Genomic DNA, 14,778 nt, shown 5'->3' with positions numbered 1-14,778 from the left:
CAGCTAAGACACCCCCTTCATCTAGTCTAAGCTTTTCACCTACGCACGAGGAAACTGAAGCTCCGAGAAGGGGAGCCACTCGCCCACAGCAGCGCCAGTGGCAGGGCCCTCAGGAGAGGCTGCGGGTTTAGCCCTTACCAGTGCCGCTGCCTCCAGAGGGCTGCCCATCCCGCCCTACCGCAGGCGGATCCGGTACTTAATATCCCAACGCAAAAGAGAAGGTCAGTCACAGGTTAGACAACCCCTGGGTATCAGAGGCAGGCTGCAGAGGGACCTTCCCTGGAGGCCCCAACGGACACCTCTCCTCCCTTGGTCCTCCAACCAGTCCCTTAAGCTCCCTGGGCCTTGGTCTCCCCAGCGGTGGGATGAGGGTTGGGTGGCAGGGGTTTTTCAGGTGAGCAACCTGCCCACCCCTCCCCCATCAGGGGCCCCACTTCCAGAAAGATGAAACCGTATGTGGCGGGGCTCCCGGGTGGCTCAGTCAGTTAAGCGTCAGACTCTTGATTTTGGTTCAGGTCACGATCTCATGGTTCATGAGATTAAGCCCCACATCGGGCTCTGTGCTGACATCACGGAGCCTGCTTGGATCCTCTCTCCCCCTCTCTCTGCCCCTCGACCGCTCATTCTCTCTCTCTCTCTCTCAAAAATAAATAACCATTAAACGAAAAATTTTTTTAAATTTTAATGTTTATTTTTGGAGAGAGAGACAGAGCTCAAGCAGGGAAGGGGCAGAGAGAGGGAGACACAGAATCTGAAGCAGGCTCTAGTCTCTGAGGTGTCAGCACAGAGCCCGATGCAGGGTTAGAACTCACAAACGGTGAGATCATGACCTGAGCCAAAGTCGGATGCGTAACTGACTGAGCTGCCCAGGTGCCCCTAAAAGAAAATTTTAAAGGAAGGAAAAGAAAAGAGAAGAGAAAAGGTACATGGCTACTTTTTAAAATAAAATAATTTAAAATTATATCTGCTTTATAATTTTAGTGGAAAATTCATATTCTTTCTACATAGATAACCTATGAAATTGAATAGAAGAACAATAAGAAGACGACTCCTGTTTTTTAGCCACTAGAACATTAATTCTGGGTATTTCTGCCTGGATCTTTATGTGGCCGAGGGGCCGGAGATCCCCCAGTCTCATCACTGATGTAGAGGAAAAAGCAGGTCTGAACCCCGCTTGCCCCCTACTGCGACACTTGGGGCAATTTCTCCCTCTCTGAACCACAGGCTCTTGGTTGGTAACGTGGGCAGGAAGATTCTAACCTGAGAGTGTGCCATCAGACTGCAGGGTGGGGAGAGGCCAGGCAGGAGCCTGGGAAGGGACTGCCCACAGGGAGGGTGTGGCCAGGCCTCACACCCTCCCTCCTCCAGGCTGCCCCTGGTGACAGGGCAGGAACCCGCTGAGTTCTCTGCATGGGGCCCCCAGTGCCAGGAGGCTGGAGCTGGGAGCTAGAGGCCAGAGACATGAACAAAATCTTCCCCCAGGTAAGAGCTGATTGATGGATTGATTTTTTTTTTCAAATTTTATTTCAGAAAGAGAGTGTGTGAGCAGGGGAGAGGCAGAGGGAGAAGGAGAGAGAAATCTCAAGCAGGCTCCATGCTCAGTGCAGAGCCCAACGTGGGGCTTGATCCCACAACCCTGGAATCATGATGCGAGCAGAAATCAAGAGTCGGTTGTTCAACCAACTGAATCACCCAGGTGCCCCAAGAACAGCTTTAAAATGGCTCCTGACCTGGGGGAGTCAACCCCGGAGCAAGGAGTGGGCAGTAAAGTGGTGAGGTGCTGAGGTGGCCCAGGTCCCCCTTGCTCTGGAGGCTCCCTCCCAGATTGTAGGGGGCCCAACAGGTGAACCAGCTGCACAGTTTGGGTGGTGGGTGCTGGAAGGGGGACAGAGGAACCAGGTGGACAGGAGGCCAGGGGAGGCAGCCATCACCATTACAGGAGGGGGCATCAAGGAAAGCCCCTCCAAGGAGGAGCCTAAGCCAGTTTGAAGGAGGAATGTTTGCCAAGTGGAGAGAAAGGCGTTGCAGGCAGAGGGCACAGTCTAGGCGCAGGTGTGGAATCGAGAAGCAGGTCTGAGGCACTTAGCGCACTGGCTTTGGGGGCCTGTGGTTCCATGGAAGACTCTCCGTGACCCTTCTGAAAACCCGTTCTGTCTCTTGGGCAGGGAGATGGCAATGGCAATGCTGCTGCTGGAACCAAAGCCCTCCCTGGAGGGGAAGGTAAAGGACAGAGGGCTCCCAGGTGGGGCTCCCTTGAGGCTGGGCCACGGCTACAGACGCATGAAGAGGGCTCCCCACGGCTCCCACTGTCCCTCGGACCTCTGCCCCCATGCTAATGTCACCCGCTCCCAGCTTCCTGGCCAGCCCTGCTTACGGTCACCTGCTTACGAGGCTTGTTCTTTCTCTCCATGCGTTCGTTGAGCGCCTACTGTGCGCTGCCTATGACAGACCCCACGCCACATACAGCGCCCCCTGTAACCTATAGAGGGAAGAGCTCTGGAGCCAAAGCCCTGACTGAGTGTATGACCTGAGCTCTGCTCTTTACCTCTGAGGGATAAAGTGGGCAGAATCACATACTTAGCACTTCCATTGTGACACTGACTCACGGTGTACCCAGCACAGTTTGCTTTCCCTTTATCCAGTGAAGGAAGGAAGGAACACACATCTATTGAGCCCTGTCTTGGCCCATTTCTGTCACCGAGGAAACAGAACCAGAGAGGAGGATGATAATAATAATGGCTATAAAGAATCAACCCCCCTAGTATGTGCCTGGCACTGTATGGCCTCTTTTTAATCCCCAGGCCGCTCCGGGAAGGGGTCCTGTTTGGGGCAGTAACAAGACGGGGCAGCTGAGGAGAAGGGAGTTTGGGGGAACTTGGCCAAACTGGGATCCCACACAGCTGGGAGGTGGGAGAGGTGGAGTTCAAATTCGAACTGGGGTTCCTCTGGCGGCAAAGCCCCTGCGTCCCTGTGGCTCCACACCGGGGCTTGTGTATTTCCCAGTGCGGCTCCCGGTGGGCGTGGCTGTGGAACAGACTGTCTGGGTTCCCGTCTGTCCGGAACGTATTGGCGCCCGAGGGCTTTTTAGCTTTGCGGAGCGGCATCTTCACCGGGGCTCAGGACCTGGTGCCGCCAATGGGTCTCAAGCGTCTCCCGCGACACCCCGCCCGCAGCCCGTGCTGCACAAATATTTGAGGAGCAGCTGCTTGGCTGACCAGGCTCCCCGCTGTCTCCCTGGCTACCGGAGTTTACTCTGTGTCTGCCACCGACCAGGGCTGCGGGGGTTGGGGATTTTCAGTTCATGCTGCATCGCCTGTTCTAGATCCTCTCCCAGGGCACACCAGGGGCTCCAGCCACACCAGGCCACTTGCCCTTCCCCGAGCGCCCTCCGTCAAGCCTTTACTCTTACACTCTCTACCTGGGATGCCTTGTCCTTGCACCCTCGCCTCACCTGCCTGTGGAAATCCCACCTGTGCTTTCCACACCCCTCCGTCCAGCAGCCATGCCACCTTGCTCATGCCTGCTCGACACTTAGTGCCTGGCAGTGGAGCTGCCCGTGTCCAGGTACCCGTCTGACGGGCGGGCAAGCACAGAGTAGGCAGCTCCGGAAATGTAAGTGGACTGCAGGGAAGAGACATGAACTCACCCGAACTGGGGGCCCTCCCGTATCTCTGGGATCTCTAGGTCAGAGTAGTCACAAAGCACCTACTGTGTGTCTTGCCTCTCAACGGGACGCTGGAGACCTCGAGATGCCTAAGACCTCTCTCGCTCCTTTTTCTGCGATAACTGTGGCCCAGAGGACAGAGCAGTGGGCACCCACCCTCTTCCTTTTCCCCATCCATGCCTTGTCCTCTAAGTACAACAACAAGCTTTCAGGGCATAAGGAACAGAGCCATGACTACTGTTTTTCTGTCCTTTACAGAGCAGGCACCTCGTAGGTCCTTAATAAAGCTTTCTTTCATTATTTTCATGAGGAAGCAAAATTTAAAGGAGCCAGGGAATTTAAAGGAGCAGGATGTCTCCTCTCACAGTTATTTCCACAGCGCCTAGGATACAGCTTGGCACATAGTCGGTGCTCAGCAAACAAGAATAGCTAAAGCCTTTAGAGCACTTACTATGTGCCAAGCTCTGCTCTTATCCGTTAACTAGCTTAGCTTAGCTCTCTCAACAACCCTAAGGTAGGTATTATGACCCCCATTTTCCACATGAGGAAAGAGGCCTAGAAAAATAAAGTGGTTTCTCAGTATGGTCCAGTTGGGATTCTAACCTGCATCCTGGCTGGCTCCAGAATGGACAATCAGCTGGCATCCTGCAAAGGGCACGACTCATGTCCCAGCTCTGCACAAAGTGACCTGGACATTTTCTTCTCTGAGCCTCAGTTTCCTCATCTATAAAATAAAGGTTCTTTTTGAAAAATTAATGACTATGAAGGCCCACTTTAGTTTTTCCCCAGGCAGGGGCTCACCAAGCAGGTGGGCATCTCTCTTGGCCCCCTGAGGAGAAGTCCTCGAGGGAGGACATCTGGGTGAGGGCAGTGGAGCAGTGACTGGGATGTTTTTTCTGACATGTTTATCACTGGCCAGCTACTGGCCGGGGCGAGGGATGGGTGCTTGGTGGAGGTGGGCCCACAGGCAGGACCGGGAGCATCGTGGAAGGCTCAGGCACCCCCTCCTCCAGGGAGCCCTTCCTGCCCCTGCACCCCTAGGAGGGGAGGCATACCTATAGGGGCCAGGGATTAGGATCCCTAGCTGCTTGGTCACTGGTTTCCCACCCCGTACATCATAGGCTTTGGCTCCCTCTGTTGCTCACGCCGAGGCGCCTGCCTCTCAGCCTTCTTGCTCCTGCTTCTGGTGACTCTCGCAGCCCTGATCGCGCTGGTCACCATCCTTGGACTCCCCCCGCGCACACCAGGTCAGTGTGGTCAAGAGAGGGTGGGCTGGACTTACCAGGAGGGGATCGGGGACAGGGAGATAAAGAATCCTAATGCCGCTGGCTGCTCCACGAACAGGCTTTGGGACAATTCCCAGGGTGTGTGCGCAGACTCGGCCCACATGCACGTCTGAGCTGCCATTTGCACATCTGTGATAGGAGTTATTGAGAGGACCAGCCCTGACATCACCTTCCTCAGGAATCCTCCCTGGCCCATAGACTAGGCCATGTGTCTCGGTCCCCACAGCCCCACATACTTCCTCTTCCCCTGGCCTGGCTATCCTGGGAGGTGCCGTCTACCTGTGTATCTGCCTCCACCATAAAGGACAGGGACGTGTCTGGGACATCCCTGCAGCCCTGACTTCAGTGCTGAACCCCAACACAGTCTCTGCCTCGTGGAGCTCGCAGTTTGGAGATTAGAGGACATTCATCAAATAAGCACCTGAAGGCAGGATTAATGGGGGCTCTGCGAGTCTGGAACAGGGGCACTGACCCAGTCTAGGAGTCACGTGGGCGCCCTGAGAGGTGAAAGGGAGCCGAGCCATGAAGAAAAAGTGGGAACTGGTTACTGGAGGGGGTGGCAGGAAAAATGTCCTGGGCACAGGCAACCCCATGTGTAGAGTCCCTGGGATGAGAGGAAACATGAGGAGGAGAGACTGCAGGAGGCCAGGGGACACCCAGGGCAAGAGCAGGGGGCGAAGCAGGTGCCCAGGGCCTCAGGGCTGTCCTGGGGAGGGGTCACCGTCCAGAGAGCCATGGGAAGGGGCTTAAGCTGGGGGTGGGGTGTCATTTCTCAGAGAGGTCTCTGGAGCCAGGTGGGGGGGTATAAGGGGACAATGTGGGGGTAGGGGGTAAAATCCACAGTACTCTATGTGCCTGTGCAAGAACATGGGCACTGCCGGTAGACATGAACACATGTGGAGCTGCACACATGTGCCCGTGAATGACACATATGTCTGTATGTGTGTGTCAGTGTGTGTGCGGGTGTCTGTGTGTGTGTTCATGTGCATGTGTGTGCACGTGTCTGAGTATGTGCATGTGTGTCACTGTGTGTATGTATGTGTGACAATGTGAGTATCTCTGAGAGTCAGTCCCTCTCCTAGAAGCCAAGCTAGCTCCGGGAGGTGAGACGTGGTTCATGGGTGCCCAAACACACGTGCACAGCCCTGATCCCATCTCCAACCTGCACACACGTATATATACACAGGCCCAGCCCGTGGGGCCAGGGTGACCCCCCACTTGTCTGCCAGTCTCTCTCCTTTAGTTCTTTGGAGCAGCCACGGGGTGGGTGTTCCCCCCAGTGGGATGGAAGAGAAGACTCTCAGCTGGACACTGGGGGGCCAGCCTCAGCCTCAGGGAAGAGCCAGCCCCAGCAGGCCTGGGCTATCAGCGGTGGGACTGGGCCTTGCATCTGTCTGAGCCTCACTTTTCTCATCTGTAAAGTGGGGCTAATGATGACACCTCACAGGGCTTTTGGGGGGAAACAGTAGAGTACAAATGTGAAAGGGCTCTGCAGCCCATGAAGTTGTGCCCACAGGTAAGGGACTGTGGCCTAATGGTCCCCAGCAGGCCCCACTAGATTGCTCCTGCCAACCTGATCTGGCACCAGGACCTCCACGATTAAAACCACTTCATGGACTGGAACGCTGTCCTCAGGGGCCTCCATGAGACTGGCCCTAAGCTCTCAGTAAAGGAGGGAACCATGACTCACTCTGCCTGTTCTCTGTGGTAGGGTCATTCACACACAAGCTTTCATGTAATCTCTCCAGCAGTCCTATGGGGTTTGTGCTCTGATCTCCATTGTACAGACAAGGAATCTGAGACTCAGAGAGGTCAAGTAGTCTGCTGAAGGTCACACAGCTGGCAAATGGTAGAGTGGGGGCTTGGACCTCATCTCCGTCACCATCCCGCCAGGGTCACACCTGGTCCTGTGGGCAGGCTCAGTGTAAGGCTCAGCTTCAGGTACTCTTGATGTCCTTGTAAGCACCGCTCTTGAGCCTCTAGGGTCTCTCCCTGCCAACTCAGGGGTCCAGACCTGTGTGACACTGATGAACAGGACAGGCTTCCTGTGCCACGACCGGAGGAGCTGCGTCCCAGCCAGCAGGGTCTGTGATGGCGTCCGCACCTGTGCCCAGGGCGAGGATGAGGACGAGGCCATGTGCCGTGAGTACCTGCTCAGTCCTGCCCTGCCCCGAGTGGGTCCCTCCAGGGCCCATTTGCGGTTGCCCCCCCACTCTGTTCTCCCTGCAGCCATACTGAAGCTCTACAGTCCCCAGTCTACCAGGCACCTTCATGTCCCCCAGCCTTTGCTTGTATGGTACCCTCAGCGAGGAGCACTGTCCTCACCCTGTCCCAGGCACATGCACACATACGTGCCCATGCTAGGAAGGTCTTCGCTCTGTGCATCTCCACTCCCTGAGAACCTGTATCCATCTTTCAAGGGAAAGGTCAAGTGTTAACTCCACCAGGAAACCTTCCCTGACTCTCAAAGTAGGTTAATTCCCTCCCCTGGGCTCCCATAGCCCCCGTGCTTCCCCCTGTCCCAGCCCTACTCACATTGGCACATTGGCCACCCCCACCAGACTGTGAACCCCTCTAGGGCAGGCCTGGTCTACTTGGTCTGGGGGCTCCAGTTCCTGGCAGAGGACTAGATCTGGGATGATTTCCTGAATCAATGATGGAATGAGTGAATGAGTGGGAAAACCTGGTCCCAGAACTTAGAGACCTGACAGTACTCAGGAGAGAAAAATCATGGCTGTGTAGACGAGGCACTTTCCATGTAGGAGGGAGAGAGTCTACTGTGTTGGAGTGGGTGGGTGGGTGGGGGGGGAACGGATGGGGAAAGGGTCACTTTATCGTGGACACGCTAGACTAGAGGAGATGTTAAAGGTCATCTGGTCCATGTCCCAGCTCGTGCTCAAATGCCCTCATAACAAACCCAATAAAGGCCACCGAGCCTCTGCTTGCATACGTCTAGGATGGGGGGCTCACTACAGCGTGAGGCACTGCTCCCCTCCTTCATCACATGGTTTCCATGGGAATGTCTCCCTTGTGCCAAGTTTAGAGCTGTCTCCCTGCAGCATCCTTGATTGGTTCCAACTCTGTTCTCTCATCTGAACCACATTTTAATCTATCTTCCATGATGGTGGCACTGCATGGATTTGCAGATTGCTCTCTCGCCTACCGTGAGAGTCTCCTTCCTCGGGCCACACTCTGAACTCCTACAGTCATCCCCTCATGCTTGGTTTTCTCCATTCCACCAGCACACCATAGGACACACACCAGCTACCCTTGCCCCTCTCCCTGGTCGGGCTCCAGAAGCATCCATGACGTTTCTGACTGGCCCTGGCTTGTCCAAGGAACAAAGGCTTTTCCACTCCCAAAGGCCTCCGTGATGTGGCCTGAGTTTATGTGAATTTTTGGTAGCCCTTTCACCCCTCTAACACAGAACCCACTTGCAAGAACGGTGCTCTGACGCCCTCTCACAAAGTATGTGAACCTGCATCCTCTGAGTTCTGGCGCCCGAATGCAAGATTTCATGTTTACTCTTGTTATGTTCCTGTTGGAGGCTTCCTGGAGGTGAAGGAACTTGAACCTGGACTTAGAAGTGGGATGGTTTTGGAGAGGTGTCAAGAAGGACATTTCCGGAGGAAGGAATAGTGCAAGCCCTGGTGTGGGGTGGGCATGCACCAGAGCCAAGCCGGGAATGAGGAAGGGAGATGCCACTCTCTGGGCATCTTGTTGGGCAGACAGGGAAAGAGCACTCCTCTGCCCTTGACGTGACCTCCGCCCCAGGAAACCTCCTTGTGAGCCCGTTTCGCAACTGCCAGGGTGGCCAGGACAATCCACCTCCTGATAGACGTCTGGAGGCCGGATGTGGACTTCCCCCTGCTTCACCTGTCCCCCTGTAGGGGATGTGCCCCAGAGCCTCCCCAGCTTCCTCGTGGCCCGCTGTGGAGACCCGACTTCCTGGATCTACTCGGACCAAAAGTGTGATGGCATTAACAACTGCGGGGACTGCTCAGATGAACTGAGCCCAGGTAAGGGTCTGGGCACAGGCCGGGCTGGGGCAGGTGACCAGGCAGTGGCCAAAGGGCAGAAGTTGACCAGAGAATCTCAGAGGTTCCCCCTGCCTCCCCTTCTCACATACCATGAAGTTCTCTACCCCTGCTTGAATGCCTCCAGTGGTGGAGTGCTCACTACCACTCCAGGTGGCTCCTGCTGGAGTAGGTTATTCTTCTGTGGTGGGGAGCTCACCCTCAAGGGCACAGATGAGGAAACTGGGGCCCAGAGGGTGGTCACGCAAAGAGTACGTACATGGCTGAACTGGGATGTGAACCCGAGTTTCCTCCATCCCCTCTGTACCTCCCAAAAGCCCTGTGAGGAAGCAGCATAGGAATCACTGGCCCCAAATTCATATGTAGGTAAACTGAGGCCAGAGAAGGGACTTAACAGAATAAGTGATAGGAAAGAAGCATGGGTATAAACCCAGGTCTCCTGACTACAAGTCTGAAGCTCTTTCACTGCCCAGACATTCCTTTCAATCTCTTCCCCATTGTTCAATCAACAAACGTGTTCCGAGCACTGTGAGGGGCTGGCCCTGGTGCCAGGTTCTGCTGGGGGATAGTCAGGAGTCAAACATGTGTCCTACCCTCAGGACTAACATCACGTTGATGCCAAAAGGAAGTGCTGGGTTCCAAAAACCCTAGAGAGGGTTTGCGGGGCAGGGGGTGGGGGGGGTGGGTAAGAATCAAGGGAGACTTCTCAGAAGAGGCACTGTTCAAGCAGGTTTTAACAGGCAGATGCTGAGTGTGCAAGAAGCACACTGGAGGCCCAGGGTACAGGGTGAAGGCAGGAAGTCTGTGAGCCATCCTCCGAGAGTCGCCATAAGTTGGCTGGCGTGGCTGAGTCAGAGCGAGGGAGGGAAGACGGGCTGCGGGAGACAATACGCTCTCCTTAATATCCCACACTGACCAACGGCCTGGCGCTTTGCTTATCTTCCTTAATAACATCCTTGAGCAGATGAGGAAACTGAGGCTCAGACAGGGTAAGGCTGTGTGTGGTCACATAGCCTATGATTTGGGGAGTCTAAATTCTCTCTCCCACTGGGAGATAAGGCATACAGGCGACCCATGTCTGATGGGGTGGCTTTATGGGGAGCTATGGCAGATTTCAGAGCCAGGGGTGGGCGAGTGCCTAGGGCACTCCAGGACACAGCAGCAGCGTTTCTGCTGGCTCTTGTGCCCACAGTGACTGCATGCCCACCCTGTGGCGTCGGCTGGTGGCGCTGCCCCTCCACTGTCTTCAAGTACTGTGACTGCATCCCAAGGGTCCTGTGCCGTGACCACACGCAGCACTGCTCCGACTGGTCTGATGAATACTCCTGTCCTGGACCCTGAGGGGGCCACCCGGGCCAGGCTGGGAGGCTGGCTGGAACGGGACTCATAACCCTTCACACGAGCATCACATCCAAGAACGCGAAGGCAGGAAGGAGGCTACAAGATCATCTAGTGGGATCCATGCACCACTGCCTGTGAACAAGAATCCCCTCTCCTGGGGGCGCCTGGGTGGCTCAGTCGATTAAATCTCAAACTCCTGATTTTGGCTCAGGTCATGATCTCAAGGTCGTGAGTTCGAGCCCTGCACCAGGCTCTGAGCCGAGCATGGAGCCTACTTAAGAATCTCTCTCTCCCTCTCACTCTGCCCCTCCCCTGCTTGCTCTCTCTCTTAAAAAACTGCCTCTCCTGCCTTCAAGTTGGTCAGCCTCTCCTTGAATGCCTACAGTGATAAGGGCTCACTACCGTAATAGGCAGCTTCTAAGATGAATGGAATCTGCCTCCATGATTTTGGGCCTGTTTCTGGGTGACACAGAAGAAATATGTTCCTCTGCCCTAAGACAGGCTTGCAGATCCTGACCTTGTCACCCCTTAGAAAAAAGTTAAGTCTGGGATTTAAAAAATCAAGCTAAGGAATTTAGCTCTTAGGGATGGAACATACATGTGAAGTGTATGCCACTTTCTGCCCCTCTGGTACCTAAGACAAACGGCCGGGCTCACGTGCAGCCTTAGCATTTTTCTCAATGTGGTAATCCCAGTGAGTGCTACTGATTGACCACAGAAGATTGCATATGAGGCAGGGTACAGGCCATTCAGCCGTTGGGAAGCTGTCACCGGAGGCTCTGAGCTGGAGAATAGAGGGTCAGGAGAAAGTGAAGCTTGAGGAGCTGCTCACTGCCCATTCTCCACCCTACCACTCCCCCCCCCCCCCCACCCTGTGATCAGCTGCCCAGCCAAACAGCCCAGGTTTCCTGAAGTGGGTGTTGTATTTTGGTGCTGGTGTCTGAGTGAATGAACTGTTTCTTTGAATACTTTCTGGTTTCACAATAGCCAGACAGAAGAGGACGGTATCCCCATTGCAGATGAGAAAACTGAGGCCCAGAGGAAGAAATGGCTTGCTCAGGTCATACAGCAAAGACAGTGCTGGAACTGGAACTCAAGCATGGTCTCTGGTCTCTAGGCTCTGAAGCCTTTCCTGCTGCCAATGTGATTTATACCTTGGCCAGGAACAGAATCTCTGTGGGGTATTTAAACAAGGTAGCTTGAAGGGCAGAATGTGGCCTGCCCTTATTCCAAAAGAGAGACTTAGAATCTGGCCAACGAGAGGGTTCCTGTTGAAGGAGACAGACATATCTCCATTGGAAATTAATTGGTTTTATATAGCAGTCTTTTGTGAGTTTTGAGTTAAAAATGAGCATCTGAGAGATTGCTGAGCTCCAGTTCATCCTTTGACTCACTGCACAGCCTCCGTGCACGTGCTGTGGGCCAAGCCAGGGCCAGGCACCCAAGAGTGAAGACAGCTGGATCCCAGCACATGAGGAACAGAGTCTCATGGGGGAGGCACCTCACACGTAGAGGGATGGATGGGCAACAGGAAATGCTGGGATCAGGGCACCAAGGAGAGGCCTTTGGGGAGTGAGGATACAATCATGTCCCTGACACTGACGACCTGAGGACCAGCTCCTGGAACAAGGTGCCTCAGGGATGCTGGCTGAGGGATGGTCAGCCCGGGGCTCTGGCACCCTTGGCTGAGCTTCATTCCAACTAACGGCACAAGTGAGGCACTTCTGACACCTGGTCCAGAGCAAGGACACTTGGGCTGGCTCTGGAGGGTAGGAGAATTTCCAGGGGTAGAGGTGGAGGAGAAGGGCATTCCCCTCCAAGGGGCCAGTGTGAATGAAAGTATGGGTGTGTGACGGCACAGCTCGGCCAAGGAATGCCCAGCAGGCCAGAGAGGCCAAAGCATGGGCTGGGGGTAGGAGACAGTAGGAGACAAGGTGAGGAGGCGAAGAGGGATGTGATCCCTCAGGGCACAGCTTGTCACGCTTCATCCTAAGGGCAGTGGGCATCATCGGGGCCAAGGAGCAAGGAAGTTTTCTGGACCTCTGATGAACTTTAATTGCAATAATCCAAGAAAGAGATGCCAGCACTTGGACCAACTGGGCAGAGGGGGTAGTCAAGGGCTACTTATGGGTGGGGAAACCTGGGCCTTAGGTCCCTATGGGAGCATGGGTGGGGGCAGGGAGAGGAGGGCCCTATGGGAGCATTGGGGGGCAGTGGGGAGAGGAGGGCCCTATGGGAGTGAGGTGGGGGGCGGGGAGAGGAGGTCCCTATGGGTGCCTGGGGGGGGGGGGGCATGGGAAAAGGGAAAAGGAGATAGAGGAGTCCAGAGGCCTGAGAAGGAGTACCAGTCCTCCCTCCCTGGGCCATGCCTTCTCCAACAGGACACCCGTCTCCAGGGGAAGAAAGGAACAAGGAACGTTCCAGAGGCACATTCCAGCACTCAGATATAATGTGTTTCCAATGCCCTGAGCCCTGGCTGTTGAAAACAAAGTTGCTGGGAGGAGGCCATGGGAATATGCCCTTAGTTTGCTCACACCAGTCAGCCTCAGTGGTTCGGGCAGCAGGAGAGTGCCAGGTTCCCGCCAGGAAAACATTTCCTATTGGTGCCGTAGTTGGGCCCTGCAGAGTAGAGGCAGGTGGACCCCAGTGGTCATCCAGTCCTGGGCTTCTTCAGTGGCCGCGGTTCTTTTCAGAAAGTGCCCGTTCGGGGTGTCTGGGTGGCTCAGTCGGTTGAGCGTCCGACTTCGGCTCAGGTCACGATCTCACAGTCCGTGAGTTCAAGCCCCGCGTCGGGCTCTGTGCTGACAGCTCGGAACCTGGAGCCTGCTTCAGATTCTGTGTCTCCCTCTCTCTCTGCCCCTCCCCCACTCACGCTCTGTCTCTATCAAAAAATGAATAAACGTTAAAAAAAAAAGTTTTAAAAAAAGAAAGTGCCCGGAGGCCCCACTGTTTGCACATCATTTTACCCTCCTCTCTCCACCAAACCCCTCCACGGGCCCCTAGGAAGCATGTGAAAGATGCTTCCTTTCTCAGGACAGAGAAACAAGGCTGGGACAAACTTGTCCCAGTCCACGCAGTGGGCCAGTAGCAAGGCAAGGACTAAAAGCCAGCTTTCCAGGTGCACACAGTTGGCACTTGATGAGTGCTTACTATGAGCCACGCATGCACAGTTCTAAGTGAGAGCTTAACCCTCCGACCGGTCGGGGGCAGAGCCAGGGGCCTGGGCACTTAGCTGTGGCAGTCTGCTGTTGAACACCGGGAAGCTTCTGGTGGTGGTGATGCCCGAGTAGGGCCATGCAGGAGCCAAGTGGGAAGCAGGGACAGGGTAGCCCAGGCTGAAGTGTGCAGGCAGGGCACCCGGTGGCTGAGGGAATGTGAGACGGTACCCCGTGGCTGCAGTGTGAGGAAAAGCCTCCGACTCTGGGCTGCAGGGAGTAAACTTGACTCTGGAGACTGCAGGGTGCTGGCAGAGGTCTTTAGCAGGAGGAACACATTTGATTCTTCCTTCCGAGGAGGGGCTGCAAAGAAGTCTCTCTTCCGTGCATCAGGAATCGTGATGTCATCGTCAAACTATCTTGCAGGCTCATTGAGAAGAAAAAGTGAGATCCAGAATGTGAACGCCGCTGGGAAACCTTAAAGTTTTAAGCAGAAGAAACGGGAGGGCCAAGCACTGTGCCAGGGACCTTTCACTTTAGTGACTATTAAAAGGCAACATTGAGTCAGCATGTAGTATCTGCCAAGCAGTGTCACAAACTTATCTACGTCTTGTCCCTTGTATCTCATTTCCCCTCGTGTTTGCAAACGTTCCAGGAACCTGGTTTGCTTATTCGCACTTTACAGAGGCACAGAGAGATAAAGTTACTTGCCTGAGATCACGTGGCCAGGATGAAACCTTAAGAGGTCCAGATCCAGAGCCTGTCATACCCCCCACCCCGCCCCTTGACATCTCACTCTTCCTCAGCCAGGATTCCCTGGAAGAGAGAGCTGGAGGCCAGGCCAGGGGGAACCGGCCTGTCAACAGGAGGTGGCTGCCGCTGGCAGGATGGCGTTTGTTCTTTTCTTGTTTATCGGTACTTCCTTTCAGAAAGAGGCAGGTGCCACAGCAACCTCCCAGACAACACTCATACGCCAGGTCCAGAAAGCCACAGAGCCCAGGGCGGCCAGCCAGGCCCCTCCCCTTGCTCACATGGACAGAATGGCGGATTTAATGCCACAGGCTGAATCGAGAACCCAGGCAGCCAGCGTCAATATTTGCTATCTCCCTGGCCCCGGCTCCCCCCACCCCCCGCACCCAGGGACGGATGGATGAAATTTAAAGAGGCTCAGCCTTCACTGCAGGGCTCGCACTGGAAATCTGGTCTGCTTTAACCCTCTGTGGTCACTGTTTGCCCAGGACTCTCCGTCCATCCTTGGACTCTCTGAACCACAGGTATTGGAAGTGGTGAGAAAC

The 14,778-nt window shown here is 55.0% G+C and overlaps 1 protein-coding gene across 2 annotated transcripts; it reads left to right on the top strand.

The window, feature by feature from the left end:
- Positions 1 to 1,296: 1,296 nt before the first annotated feature.
- LDLRAD1 (low density lipoprotein receptor class A domain containing 1) lies at positions 1,297 to 10,528 on the top strand. Of its 2 annotated transcripts, XM_040470349.1 has the most exons (7): positions 1,297 to 1,482; positions 2,166 to 2,220; positions 4,470 to 4,472; positions 4,786 to 4,911; positions 6,955 to 7,092; positions 8,841 to 8,969; positions 10,180 to 10,528. In XM_040470349.1, exons 1-7 carry the CDS (start codon positions 1,411 to 1,413, stop codon positions 10,326 to 10,328), a joined length of 672 nt encoding a protein of 223 aa, XP_040326283.1. In that variant the 5' UTR covers positions 1,297 to 1,410; the 3' UTR covers positions 10,329 to 10,528. The 2 variants fall into 2 exon arrangements, with proteins under 2 accessions (XP_040326283.1, XP_040326284.1); XM_040470350.1 differs by lacking the exons at positions 4,470 to 4,472; positions 4,786 to 4,911; positions 10,180 to 10,528 and having other exon boundaries at positions 6,986 to 7,092; positions 8,841 to 8,963.
- Positions 10,529 to 14,778: the final 4,250 nt, after the last annotated feature.

This window comes from Herpailurus yagouaroundi, unplaced genomic scaffold (genome assembly GCF_014898765.1).
Source record: "Herpailurus yagouaroundi ecotype Mexico unplaced genomic scaffold, PumYag 77, whole genome shotgun sequence".
Lineage (NCBI taxonomy): Eukaryota > Metazoa > Chordata > Mammalia > Carnivora > Felidae > Herpailurus > Herpailurus yagouaroundi.
This window is presented reverse-complemented; position numbering and strand designations above follow the sequence as displayed.

Coding starts and splice junctions, on each gene's coding strand:
- LDLRAD1 (XM_040470349.1), top strand. CDS start 1,411: ATGGGGCCCCCAGTGCCAGGAGGCTGGAGCTGGGAGCTAGAGGCCAGA. Junction 1,483..2,165: donor TGAACAAAATCTTCCCCCAG/GTAAGAGCTGAT, acceptor TCTCTTGGGCAG/GGAGATGGCAATGGCAATGC. Junction 8,970..10,179: donor CTCAGATGAACTGAGCCCAG/GTAAGGGTCTGG, acceptor TTGTGCCCACAG/TGACTGCATGCCCACCCTGT.